Raw genomic sequence first — 14,373 nt, forward strand, 5'->3', positions numbered from 1 at the left:
TGAGGTTTTTAGACCCACCTGAAAAACGTTCATATTCATATTTAATTTTCATATCTCTCTTTATTCTATTGCATGTATTTGTTCTTATTTTATTACTGACTTTTTAATTGTTGTTTTTTTATGAAAATAAAATTTTGCCTTGAAGAAAAAGTACATTTTTGTTTGAATATGCTGTCAATTATAGTTCTTAGAAAGAAAATCGTAATCAGCAAAAATCGTTATCGGCAGGTCAAAAAAAAAAAAACGGAAATCTGAATCGGCCCAAAAAATTGCAATCGGTGCATCTCTTTTTTTTTTCTTTTTTTTTTGTTGCGGTATTTGAGTTATGTTTGCTGAGGTATTTGAGTTATTTTTATGAGGGGTTTTTTTAGATGCTTGCGTTTTGTTTGCTGATATTTTTTAGGTATGCGAGTTATCTTTTGCTGCATTTTTTTTGAGTTACTTGAGTTTTGTTCGAGGTTTTTGGAGGTATTTGATTTCTCTTTTTTTTATGAGGTTTTGTTTTCAAGGTAACTTGAGATTTGTTTGTTGAGGTTTTGAGGTATTCGAGTTATCTTTTTGCTGAATTTTTAAAACATGCAACATTGTTGTATACTATTCAAATCATTCATACAGTTGCCAACTCATTATGTGGCCACAACTGGAAAAGAAACTTGAATTTTGATACTTTCGCATTGAGGTCAGAGACACAACTGTCATGTCTAAGTGGGCGGTTATTAGCTAGAATATGCTTGAGTAAGTGAACCAGAACTTATAGTCAAAAGTCTGGCTACGTTGGACTAGGTTTTACTATCCACCTCAGCACAAGTTTTCTGCCTGTGTATAAGAGGTTGCCCACTCTCAACAAGCTTTCCCTTTAATACTGTCACTGTACGCTTGCTGTACATTCGCAGTTACTTTACGGCCTCTGGCACGTTTATGTTTGTAATAGTGTATCTAAACGGTCAGGTCTAGAGGGAAAGGAGTGAGCAAGGGAGGGAAAGAGAGGGGTGGAGAGTTGGTAATTGAGTCTTTTGTTTTTCCTCTTCATGAGTGAGAGTTTGAAAGAGAGAGGTCAGAAATAGCTTGGAACAACGGGCCAGTGTTTCTGCCTGATTTGATTACATTCCTGGCAGTGTGTTTTTATGTTTCGCTCTTGAGGGAGCCGCGGGAAGGTTACTGGAGATCAGCAAACCTGCTCTCTCCGTCTTCCTGCTGACTGACATTCCCTCCGACAGCGGCCTGACGAGAAGTCTTCAGTCGTAGAAAAGCTTCCTGTGAGGTTAATTGATAATGCCAGCTGCCCACTCCACATCACAGAAAGCGCTGAAGTTCTCCACCACTGAGACTGGAGGTCTGGCTGTCTCCTTCACCACAAACCCTCAGTTTGGGCGGATTCAATGAAAAAAAAAAAAAAAATTATTATATACTCAAGGAATTTGAGTCATTTCGCTTCAAATCATTTAAAGATGTTTCTAAATAATTATCAGAGTTGATGAAAAGCCAATAATCAGTTAAATCAATTGTAATATTAATTGTAGCTATTGCGATTATAGCTTTGTGCAATTATCAAATCAATGTATATATATAATAATTGCTTTTTGTGTAGTTTTAAACCATAGAGAGCAGTTTGGCTACTGAATCCAGACTGTTGTTGAGTGAATTGTAATGGAGAGACTACTATTGGGGAGCTGATGTTTTTTTTTTATTGTTTTTTTTTTTATAAGTAGGACTCCTACCATGTGAGGTGTGGTTTAGCACTACAGACACTGTGGCCATGACAACCCAAGCGGGTGGGTGGGTGTATGAGTATATGCAGCTGTTAGGGTGGAGATGAGATATTCTCTTCCTCTCTCACACTCATTCTCTCTGAGTCTCGTTCCTGTCTCTGTAATAAGATAAGGAGGGATTCTGAATGTATTATGTATTCTTATTCTAATGGAATCCTCTCATGGGCTCTCACTCAGTCTTCTTCTCCCACAATATGTCCTGGGATCACAACCTAACGCTAATTAACTGGAAGGTTTGCTTTGAAGGGTCATCTTTGCCATAAATGTCATTTTAAAAAGTGCTGTGAAATGGACATAGTCTAACGGTTGTGCACAAATAAATTAAAAGATTATTTTAGAAATTCTATGATGTATTCATATTTAGTTTTGTGAAATATTAATTGTGTGTGTGTGTGTGTTCTTTTCCAACCCCGCCTGACTGTTTGTTACTCTGCCCCCGTGCTTGTTAGGAAAATCATGTCTGTAGACTTTCAACTTGATCATAAGGAATCAACATGAAGCAGACTAAATCACACAGGAACATCTGCAGATAAGAAGAACTCTGGAAAACGTTGAAGACACATGATATTAACACATTCGATTAGTTTGTGACATCCAATGAGTTTAAAAGAGGCCAAATTGCCATATGGTTGAGGGCGAATTTCGGTGGGAATAGAGAGAGAGAGAGATAGAGAGCTGATGGTGGATGTTCTACATTGTGGGGTATTTTTAGTGTCTGAAGAGCCTCTTTTTTGCTTTTTCCCAGAGACAAGGATTCATCATTTCTGTCAGCTAGCATGGCAGTAGTTTAGCAGTTATATATCTGCTCAACTCAGAGTGGTTCTTTATAACAGCAATGCCATTAACACTCTCTAATAATCCTTTCCTCTCTCTCTCTCACTCTTGCGTTCTTTGATATTCAGCTTTAATTAGCACTTTTAGCAACAGCACTGTAAACTATTATGCCTTACTCTGAAAATGGCAGTTTCCGATACAACAATAGTGAGGCTGACTAGCCCATCTAGATTTTTTTTTTATTTCTTTACGCATCTAGATTTTTTTAAGATATATTTTTAGATACTTATACAGTAGCAGTGGTGCTGCAATTACACAACCAGATGCATTTAGAGAGGCACATTTTGTGGTTTGTAACCTCTTTATGAACTTAAGAATGACTTTTATGCGAATGACTTGCACATCTGATTAGGATCAGGTTAACCTGAAACCAGCATAATTATATGGGGAGTCCAGTAGTTGACCAGTAGTTCTGTAGTTTAAGCACGTTTGGCACATCCCGGGCTATTACAGCAACAACATTACATTTTATAGATGGTTCAAGTTTCACGATTTATGACAATTGATTGGAAAAAGTTGGTCCAAGCTGGTTTGGATGATTGACTTTAAACCGGTGGAGCATAGACCTGGTAGGCCATCTCCCCTGCATTTCCAGTCTGGTCAATGTTGGTTTTGTGCTGATTTAGGTGTTACCAGCTTAGCAGTGATGCTGTCTAGTTGAGCTGCAATGATGCATTGATGTAATCGATTACGCACTGTTTATGTTCATCCCTGATCCCCTGTCATGTTTTACACAAAACAAAACTCTAGAACAGATGCTAAAGGCTAGCATGGCAGCATTTTGTTTTTGACAAGCGTGACAACCCCGTTCTATAACCAAACTGACACCTGCACATTTTCAGGACTCTCAACGGCATTCTCGACAAACCCGTGCTGAATGAACGGAACCGCACTGTAAAACTTGTTGTCTGCCACGTCATATAATGTGAGAGCCACAGTGAACTGTATAATCATGACGGATTTCGTTTACTCGCGGAGATTGATACATTATTTGATCCATCGGAGCTGCAGTGGGTGCGAGCTTCACCCTTTATGGGGAAGCTTGTTCACCAAGGACGTCTTGGTGTTTCAACTAGCAAAGTAGCCTCATAGTGATACCAGCACACCAGCATTCAAAGCACTCCTATTTTTCATCAAAGTAGGTCAACCTGTTAAGGGCACCTTGGCTAAAATGGTGGGAACACTTTCAATCAGCTGCCATGTTTATTGATCACCTCAGTCTAGTCTGAACGCGTATTTTTAGCCAGGTTGTAAAGTGATCTGAGACAATTTGCTGATAGGCAGCACGACACCGCAGAGAGTCGATTTAATGAGAATCTCATCTTGTGTCCACTTCACGTGCTTCGTCTGCAATATTCTTTGAACCCCCTCCTCCGACAAGGCCGCCAACCTCTCCTAAAATACGGGTGACCCAATTACAGCACAACGGTGTCTGCCGTTTTATCAGATGACCGAAAAATCCGCTCAGGGTCCCAGTGCACTCTGATGTAACTAAGAAGCCAATGTCTTGAACAGATTTGACAATTATCTTCGTCTCCGGGTCAACGTGCCTTCGTCATTTGCATTCAGAACTAGAGCAGGGATTTTCCACAATATCTACTCAGCCATATGTCTTTTCCATACAAATGAATGACTTCAAAACCAAATAAATGTGTTTGTTTGATCAAAAAGCCTGACAATCAATCATGTTTGGGATCATCAGGCTTTACCACTCTGTCCTGATTTAGCTGGAGCGTGTATTAATTTGGTACATCTGTAGAAGTCCTTGAGGACTCAGTGCTGTAGGGAGGGGCCAGATGTGCCAAAATATCTTAAAATAACCTGACTAACTTTCCTCTTCTCCTACTGAAAGACTAGAGTCACCAGGCAAGAAGTCTGTCTGTTTATTGATGGTGAAGTTGATTTATTTTGTGTGTTAAAAAGATTAAGGTTAGGGTTAATGTAATGTAGCCAAGTTGGACATGGACTCTATCAACCCTATCCCACACTAACCTTAACCTCAATATCAACCTACCATTGCCCCCTGATTTTAGGTGTAGGTTGGACGGAAATGGCAGGTTGATAAGAATGGGGATTGCTAGTCATTGTGAGGGGGAAACAAGGGTGTGAAGATGCTTAAATCTTTATTGCAGTGTAGCAGTGAAGACCCAAGCTAGACTAAAGACCCACACTTAAGTCAAAACAAATGCAGTTTGTAAATGCGTTTACCACACACAAAGTTCTTGGTGTAAATTAAGAAATACAAAAATTGTGGTTTCTTTGGTAATAAAGCTCAGGCCGTACACTGTCCGAGAAAGTTATTGATGCCTTGCTCCCTTTCTCACAGTATTGTAAATTTATGAACCTTATCCACATGGCAATAGCGATTTTTCTGGACAGTTGTCCATCGTGTGATACCTTTTGGGGTGATGCTGTTTTTCTAAATACGGTTGAGTGGGATTCATATCAAGTCAGGCTGTCATTTCTTACAGGATGTTGTTCCTGTACCAGCAAGGTCTTACTAGGGTAAACTGCATTAAGCATGATACACTTGTGAAGATATTATATGATGGTACTCATTCACAAGTCATTCTTGTTGGATAAGGATGTTGAAATGATCACCACATTTTTTTTATTTTTTTATTTTGCTTTATAGATTACGAACAGGAATCCTATACAGATACCTTGATAATATCGATCCACAAAAGAAGCTCTTTGTTTTCCAGTCCCTGGAAGGGAGAGTATTGTGTGCATATGGTACGGTACATCCTGTCTCATATTTCTGCTCTAATCACAATGCACTTAAATGTCATGCTTAATGCATACCAAACATGCACCCTTAAGATAGATTGGACTCCCTTCCGTTCCTGCAGCAACCCACAATACAGGAATCGCAATGAAGCAATGGCAATGATTCTGGTGTACAGGATAAATCAGACAAGCCTCTTTATGGCTCCTGTATTTATGAAGGCTGATTAATGTGTGTATGGAGAGGCAAGCTGTTTTTAAAGCTATCTGATTTATGTTTTTTTCAATTACTCCCAGTCTTATGACTCTGAGATTGTTAATATGGATGTCATCACTCGCAGTTTGGCGTTTTGGGTGGCTGTGGATCTAAATGCACCGTTAACATCAGTAATCGCTTGCCATAAGAATGCTAAACAGCGGTAGTGTCCAATGAGTTCAGTTTTGAGTGGTTGCCAGAGACATTGCTTTGCAGTTAGGTGGTTGCCAGGGTGTTCTGGGTGGATGCTAACCTATTGCGGTGATGTTCTTTAAGACATTGCGATTCGTTTACTGGAGTGTTTTAGCATGACACTCCATTACTAGAGTGTCCTGGATGTTGCTAAGGAGTTTCTACTGTACGTGGCTGCTAGGGGGTTACTAAAGTGTTATGGGTGGTTGCTAGGGTGTTTTTAGGCTGTTGCTAAGATGTGATTGGTGTTTTCTAGGCAGTTTGCTAGGGTGTTTTCTAGGGCCTTTGCTAAGCAGTGAGGGTATTATAATTGGTGCTTTTGTGTGGTGCTAGGCATTTGCTTGAATGTTGTGGGTGGTATTTCAAGGCATTTACTAGGGGATTGATTGGAAGTTCCTAGGGTGTTATGGGTAGTTGCCTAAATTACCCAGCCCTTAGATTTCTATGAAATTACAGTATATGACATGTTAAAGTTAAACTATGATTGCTGGTGTCTGGTGTAAGTTTGAGTATGGATTCCACGGTACATTTCTTCCGATCATTTTCCTGCTATTTCTTTCCAATCACTGTCAATAGAAGTTGAGGGGGAAAAAAGGCTATACAACATGAAACAAATCACAAGCATGTACTGATACGTCTTGATCGTAATAAGGTACATGTAAGTGAACCAAGACAGCAGGTGAAAAAATAAGCGAAGAGAGATGGAGCAGGAAATTACAGGGATACCGTCCAATAATGAGCCGCTTTGGTTCGGTTTCTTCAGATGATCCCAGTGATCTGAATGCCGGGGAGTGAGAAGTTGAATTGGGTTTGTGGAGATTTTAAGTTAAGTTCTCCTGTGAGGGGAAAAATCTGTTTCTTCTCAAACGTCTCATTTATTTTTGTGTGTTTAGGTTGGGCAGAAGGGGTACCTAAGGAATAGTTCACTAAAACATGAAAGTTTTGTCGTAATTTACTCACCTTTATATCATTCCAAACCTATATCTGTATGACTTTCTTTCTTTCTTCTGTTGTTCTCAACGGTCAAAAAACAGTTCTTAAACATCTCTTATGTGTTGGAACAACATCAGGGTGGATTTAATGACATCATTTTTGGGGATTAACTTTCCCTTTAATCGTAGAGTATTTATTTACATGCTTAAAGAATGCCTCATCAGATTGTAAAACTGGACATGAGCTCATAATGAAACTTTCAGTCAGAAATGCACGTGTGATTTGTGGAAAGTCATTGGTTAAAAAGCAGCATTGTCTAGTGCATACCAGAGCAGGTAAAGTGGATGATCGCCGTGATACGGGGCTCTTTTGTTTGTGTGTGTTTGAGAGGGATTGTGCTGTAGATCGCCCTCATGTCTCTCCATATCTCAATCTCCCTCAAAATATCCTGTTTGTCTTTCCAGACTAAAGTTCGCTCAGACCAACCCTAAATGGATGGAGTGTTTTCATTTGACCAAAATATGATGTAAAGAAGAACAAGACCTATGATCAACCCTCCATTTATTAAACCTTCGTCAATATTACCTTTGATATCGCCCTTCCTTTGTTGCGGAGCCAATGTTTATAATAAAAGTAAGTCTCACAAAGATAGGCCTTGTTTAACGCATCCACCCCGGTCTCTCATTGCTAGCAGCTGGCTGGTGATGTTTACAAATCACAGCTGGGGGTTCTTGGGTCCGTCTTCCAAAGCCGTTCGGGATTCTTGCTCCGGTTCCGAGTACAAGCGCTTCCAGATTGTTTCTCTATGGGGCCTGACTCTCATACCAACTGGGGCATGAGAAAATGGTTTGGGAGTGCACATAGACGCACATTCGCACACAGTGTGGTCATTAGCGTAAGAATTTGTGACTCACTGCTTTTAGATGTTCAGAGAGGGAGGGTTATTTGAACATCTGGCAATACTGCCATTAAACGTATTAGGGAAGTTCTTAACAATTAAAAAACGGTAATCAGTCATGTGCGTAAACAGAATGCTCAGAGCAACACATATTGAATGGTTTAGACTTAACAGAAGACAAATTTGTACGTGCTGACATCACCGAATGGTTCTAGATGAACCGTTGCTTTAGATGTCATATGCCCAGCCCCAGACCAGCCATGGACTAGTCAATCACTTTGATGCATATTGTACACAAAAATTGCTAGAGCTGATTGATTTTGCCAGACACAACCTGGCTTTTAGCAGTTAAAATCTGATTAGCTGCGTCCCTATTCAGAGGCGGCTGCATTTGAAGGCCGACAAAGAATAGAGCAAGTGGATCCTTTGCGGCCTAGATTCACTGTGCACCTGTGACAACTGGATTTTTTTTTTTTTTTTTTTTTTTTGAGAAAATGCCAAATCACACTTTTGAAATATTGGGTTTCAACTTATTTGAATATCTAACAATACAAATGCTAAAAAAAGAAAAGAAAACAGGCTTATATCTTGCTAAGATGGGTTTTTATTGATGCTTTATACTCTTTATTATGTACGTAAATGGACAAAGGTGAACATATTTAGACAGGTTGTGAACAGCTGTCTCAATCATCCGTAGGCTAGACCATCCCATTTAACAACACTCAGTTCGACCTTTGTGGATTTAGAAGGCGTGGCCTTTGAAGTCTGCGTCCTTCCAAGGATGCAACCAATGAATTGGGACACAGCAATTTCCTGTAGTCAAGGTGAACAGGTTTTTGACACTGCGGGGGGAAAAGTATTTTTTACAAGTTCTCAGGCTGCTACAACAAGGATGTCTGAACAACACTTAAGAAAACTGTATTAAATGTACAAAGCATTATGTATGATATTAGCGTATGATATTAGCTTATTTTAATGCTTGTTTTGTCTTATTTTAAATAATTTATGTCATCTTGAGCTTGGAAGTTTTTTGAGGTCCTCTAGTGGGTCCCAGTCCCCTGTTTGAGAACCACTGACATTTCTTATCATTAAAATGTATGTTACTGTAAACTAACAATATAAACAACACTTATTACCAACAACAAAAAACAGTACTAATTGTAAAAAATGTGTAAGTTATTCATAAACATTGTAATGTAAAGCAATGTATATGGCACAGGCATAGTGAAAATAAGCTGCAGTGTGAACCAAACTTTATGCTGATGGTCAAAAGTCTAGATAAGTAAAATTAGATGAACTCATGCACCTCAATCCAAGACTTATAGTTTGTTTCCTGTTCTGTAATACCTATTCAGGTGCGAAGAACCAGATAACTCAGAGCAGGGCTGTGCAATATGGGCAATAAAAATTATTTCATACATTTATTTATTTATTTATTAATATTGCGTTTTAAAATAAATGTCGATTTTAATCACGGTTTTGAAACAGTATTTCCTTACACACATACTTTTCCTACTGACGATATTTGCGGGCACCATATCTTTGCATAAATGATACGTGATTGGCGTCGTCTATGTGCCATCGTATTTCTATGTTTAACATGCCCTAGACGGGTAACCATTGTGCTTCCGTCTTTTGCAGCAGCTCATGCATTCCACTGCGTTTATATGCAGCACTCAAGGAAAAAACATTTACAAAATGCATCTATAAATCTGAGTCTTGTGTTTTCAACCGCAAAAACGCGCTCTGTGGGAATGTTTTGCCGCAACGATAGTTTGACATTCTTGAAAACTACCTGGCTCTATGATCCATCATCTCTCCTGTATCCAAAATATTCCCAAACCACGGATGTTTATTTATTTACCCTGTCCTGAATTCACCTTTCCTGTTTCTGTGTCTTCTTACATGTCTTCATGATAAAAATCTTTAGTGGAAAAATCTTGCTTTCTGCAGTTTGGAAATCGCGCATGCTCACTTCGCGATTTTATTGCGATTTTGATAACTCGCACAGCCCTAACTCAGAGTACACTCCCCTTCCAATCACACACTCTTTAATGATTTCAGGACTAGTGCCCTCTGGGGCTCTGCTCTTTGCTTTTGTTATTACTGCAAATCACCACACCACAATCCCTTCCAGATGGCCCCATCTTCTCCCTTGGCCCAATTGAATTGGCAGTTTTTACGACTGCATCCCAAAGCATGTTTTCGTGCATCTTTTTGTCCACATCCGGAAACTTCTTGCTTTTTTTGGTAAATTCAACAGCATAACTTAATATGACCTCTGTTGTGGAGAAGCTCTGGCTTTGTTTAGGGAGTATGCCCTTGAGATGCACTTTAAAGTCCAACGTTAAAAGCAGATGATGCTCGGAAAAGCATCATGTCAGATTTCATGTCTGTTGCAGAGGCGGGACTGGCTAATTGGCTGATCTTGTTGAACTTTCTGCTAGGGTCACAGACCAGATATATTTTCATAAATTCACTGAGGCGACAAAACTAGAATAGAAAAGATCGAAATTAATATCAGGGGAAATTATCAGCAAATATCTTGCAGTCCTAGTAGAAGTTACGTCAAAACTTGAGATTTCCAAATGAAAGATTTGGATGGAACGAGTGTGGTATTAAAGTTATATAAACAGCTGCTTACCTCATCCCTTTTACAATTCCTTTGGCAAACCTCCACCACCCCAGCTTCACCTTTTAGTTTCTATGATTAAATCAATCCCAGGGGGTGGTGTTTAAGGAAAGAGTTTGGCTCTTAAATCACATCTATACTTCTTGTTAGACTTGGATATTTATAGAATCTGTGTGCGCAGAATTGAACTTATGGATTTCGTCTGATAGGGCACTCATGCCATATCTGCGGTCCATAATACCATAGTGACACGGGGATAGTCCACTAAGTAATCACCTAGATCACACCCTAGAAACCAACTAGCAATAGCTTAGCAGCCAACCACATAGCATTGTGGTGGTGAGCTTTGGAAAGCCAAACGATATTGACATATGGCTTCAAATTACATTTGGTGCCTTCAAGTCCTACTGGGAAGTTTGTATTTACGAGAAGGAATGTCGTGTCACTTTTGTCAGAGTAAGATGGCGGTGTACCATCTCTTAACAAACTACACAAAAATACAGCAAGGTTTTTAACTCTTTTACCTTTAAGTATTTTGGTGTTCTGACACGTTTCTCACTGACACGCTTCCAGATTTTCCCACTTGTATTTACGACTTTCTGGTGCCGTTCATGTACGTTGAACTCTACATTCGATCTTTCCGACATGACTTGAATGCACCAATTTTACCTCATTTAAATCCATTTCCTAAATGTTCCATCACAATCATTCAAAAGTATGAAAAAGTGCATAGAGGTTTGGTTAATTTTTTATTACTGTTGTGATTCCTGCTTGTCCCCCAGGAGTAAATTATAAGTTCATGTAGAGAGTCACATGCTGTTTAGGGGTTGAGCAGTGTGAGAGGTGGAATGCTTTGAGCCTGGCTGGAGGTTCAGGAAGAAATGAGAGGTATTTTGCAGTGTCTGTCACGCAGGGCTAGAAGGAGAAATGGGAGTGCCCAGTGTGGATTTACTGAAAGGTTGTAGACGAGAGATTAAGGGGGCAGGTGGTACCTTGTTTTGTTTGCCCTCTCACAGTCTTTCTTGTTCTCCATCTCTCGGACTCAGTGTCTTACATGAGCCATTGTTGCCGTCATTTGCATTGTGTACTCCAATACATCAGGAAAGTCAGACGTTTGTTCACACAGTTCAGCTCAAGGGTCAATCATGTATGAGACATAAGTGTTTGTGATTTTAACTCATTTTGGCTCATAACTTGGCTCATTTATTATTTTCATAGGTCAAATTATCAGATATTTTAAAAGACTTATGGACCTCACTAAAGCTAATTATCACTCACATGCAGCATTTGGCAAGTTTTAATTCTGTTCTCAAGTGTATACGTGTGTGTGGTCTCAGCGGGACTTCTCATCTGGTACACAAAACCTCTGCATGCCCCCTGTGTGCCCTACTACGAATGAAAGGACTAGACAGAGCTATTTTCCCTACTTATTATTGAGTGTGTATGTTTGAGTGTGCGCGCACGCAAGCTTGGTGACTGAGTGAAAAGACAATGTGGAGCCCGTTCACAAGTCTATTATCAAAAAATGATAGTCTTCTCTGTCTTCTGTTGAAGTATTCCTGGCCCTGGTGAGATACTGTCAGACACATCTTACTTAATACTCTACTCTCAATCGCTTCAGCTGGACTGTCTGATTGAGATTCCTGGCTATTCAGAATGGTCTCTTTGATGGTCTTTTTATTATTTACTTAACATTTACAAGTACAATCTAGTTTTATTTGATTCTATCATAATGTTTGATCTTGCTTGCGAGTCTGATCTTTATTATTATTATCCTAATCTCTTTTGCGAGTCACATCTCTGGAATTAATCTGATCTCAGTTACTGTACATGTCTGATCACTGCTCTGAATCTGGTTTCTCATCTGAGACTTATCTGTTTTGAGTCAAATCTTTTAGCCTACACTATTCTGATCTCAGTTACGAGTATGGTCTATGTTAAGAATCAAACCTCTGGTTTTATTTGGACCACAGTTACAAGTCAAACCTCTGCTCTGTATCTGATCTCTTACAGATCTGATATTTGCTTTAAGTGTGATCTGTTACAAGTCAAATCTCTGGTATGAATCTGATCTTTATTGCGATTCAAATCTCTTATACAAAGCTGATCTCAGTTATGAGTCGAATCTATAATCCGATTCTGATCTCAGTAACAGTTTTGATCTCTGTTAGGAATCATCTGTTCTGTGTTATAAATATGATCTCAGTTAAAAGTCCGATCTTTGCTTTGAATCTGACATCTTGCACATCTAATATCTGCTCTGAGTCAGATCTGTTGCAAGTCAAATCTCTGTTGCGAGTCTGATCTCTTTTATGAGTCAAATCTGTTATACAAATCTGATCTCAGTTACAAGTCTGATATTAGTTGTGAGTCAAATCTCTAAATACGATTCTGATCTCCGTTACAAATCAAATCTCTGGTACAAATCTCCTGTCAGTTGAAAGTCAGACCTCTGCTCTGAATTTGATCTCTGTTGACGATGTGATCTCTGTCCTAAGTCTGACTTCTTACGAGTCAGATCTCTGGTATGAATCTGATCTTATTTACAAGTCAGATTTCTGCTCTGAATCTGATCTCAGTTGCAAATCTGATTTCTGCTCTGAGCCTGATCTCTAGACTTGTTGCTGGTCTCTATTGACGTCTTTGAACTGTACTGTTGGAGCAAATCAACCATACTACCATAATTCACAAATGTTATGCTTGGTCTCAGTCTCTCTGTAACCACTTTTCCTGCTTTTTTAAACTTGAAGGTTTCTCTCTTGTGCAAAGATTACATTTCATAGATGTGATATTTGGTAGAGTTTGAGTGAGCTTAGGCTAAACACCCAGTTGGCAGTAGAATCTTTTCCTCTGCTCAGTATTTAAAGGGCAGTGCTGTTCTACTAATCTAATAACTACATTACAGACGTCTCTTGACAGTAAGGAGCTCATATTGTAAGCCTACACAAAGCTCTGATCTCTCTCTCTTATCTTCAGTGGCAGGCATATTTCATTAATCAGTGCTAGAGCTGAACTGAATTGCAAAAAATTGCATTCACATTTACTTATATTCCAGTTAATCCAGATAAAAGCATGTTTTGATGTAGTTGTGTGGACCTCAAAGAATGAATGGGTATAGGGGTGGGCGATTTGATGATTTTGGGAAGATCGCCCACCCCTAGATGGGTGCTGATAGTTTCAGAGAAATTTACAGATTTTTTTCTTTACAGGTGTGCTAGTGGCGGCTCCCATTCGAGCAGCAGTCACGATGGTGGCCCTGTCGCTGAAGATTTGCGTGCGACAGTGCAATGTGGTCAAGACAATGCAGTTTGAGCCCTCAACTCCGGTTTACGACGCCTGCCGGATTATCAGAGAGAGAGTTCCAGAGGCCCAAAGTGGACAAGGTAAGAGTTACAAAGCTTTCCTCCATTTTCTACACGAGAAATACAACCCCCTCCTTTGAAGTCAACGTTAAACAACATTTGCAACGCTGTGGCTCTGTGACGCTAACATTTCTCTGTTTGTTTGAGCATCACAACCAGTCAGACACAACAACACAACTATCTAGACACAACAGCACAACCATCCAGACAACAACACAACCAGTTGTGTGATTTTGGAGATAGCACTATCTTTTTTTGGGTGAAAGTAGCTGTTCAAAATTGCATGTAAACTGAATTGTTTAAAATAACACCAGGAATGTTTATTTATCCATATTGACTAGAGACGCGCACCGGTCAACCGGCCATAAATGGGAACATATTTATTTTGACGCAAGATATTGAATAGCAGATATTGAAAAGGCACAACAAGCTCAATGTTCGCAATGCTCAAAATATTGGAAGAAAAATATAAGGTAACACTTTAATTTAGAATCCAATTGTCACTATTACCCAGTTGCTTATTAGCATACTATGATATTAGCTGTTTATTATTAGCACATGTTATTGCCTTTTTCTACATGATCATATGCTACATGGCCATGATCCTTTACATTACCCTACCCTACACCTAAACTTAACTACCTTACAAACTATTAATAAGCAGTAATTAGTTATATTAGTAATTAGGCAAAAGTCGTAGAAAATAGTTAGTTAATAGTGAATATTGGACCCTAATCTAAAGTGTGACCAAATATTAATATTGAATTTAT

The 14,373-nt window shown here is 39.2% G+C and overlaps 1 protein-coding gene across 1 annotated transcript in view; it reads left to right on the forward strand.

Moving 5' to 3' along the window:
- tln2b (talin 2b) overlaps positions 1 to 14,373 on the forward strand; it is a 141,385-nt gene that overhangs the window by 44,045 nt on the left and 82,967 nt on the right. Inside the window, exon 2 of the mRNA XM_079603131.1 lies at positions 13,451 to 13,624. Coding sequence (XP_079459257.1) covers positions 13,489 to 13,624 — 136 coding nt within the window. The 5' untranslated portion in view covers positions 13,451 to 13,488. The remainder of the gene's footprint in view (positions 1 to 13,450; positions 13,625 to 14,373) is intronic.

Source organism: Phoxinus phoxinus, assembly GCF_949152265.1.
Source record: "Phoxinus phoxinus genome assembly, chromosome: 25".
Classification (NCBI taxonomy): Eukaryota; Metazoa; Chordata; class Actinopteri; order Cypriniformes; family Leuciscidae; genus Phoxinus; species Phoxinus phoxinus.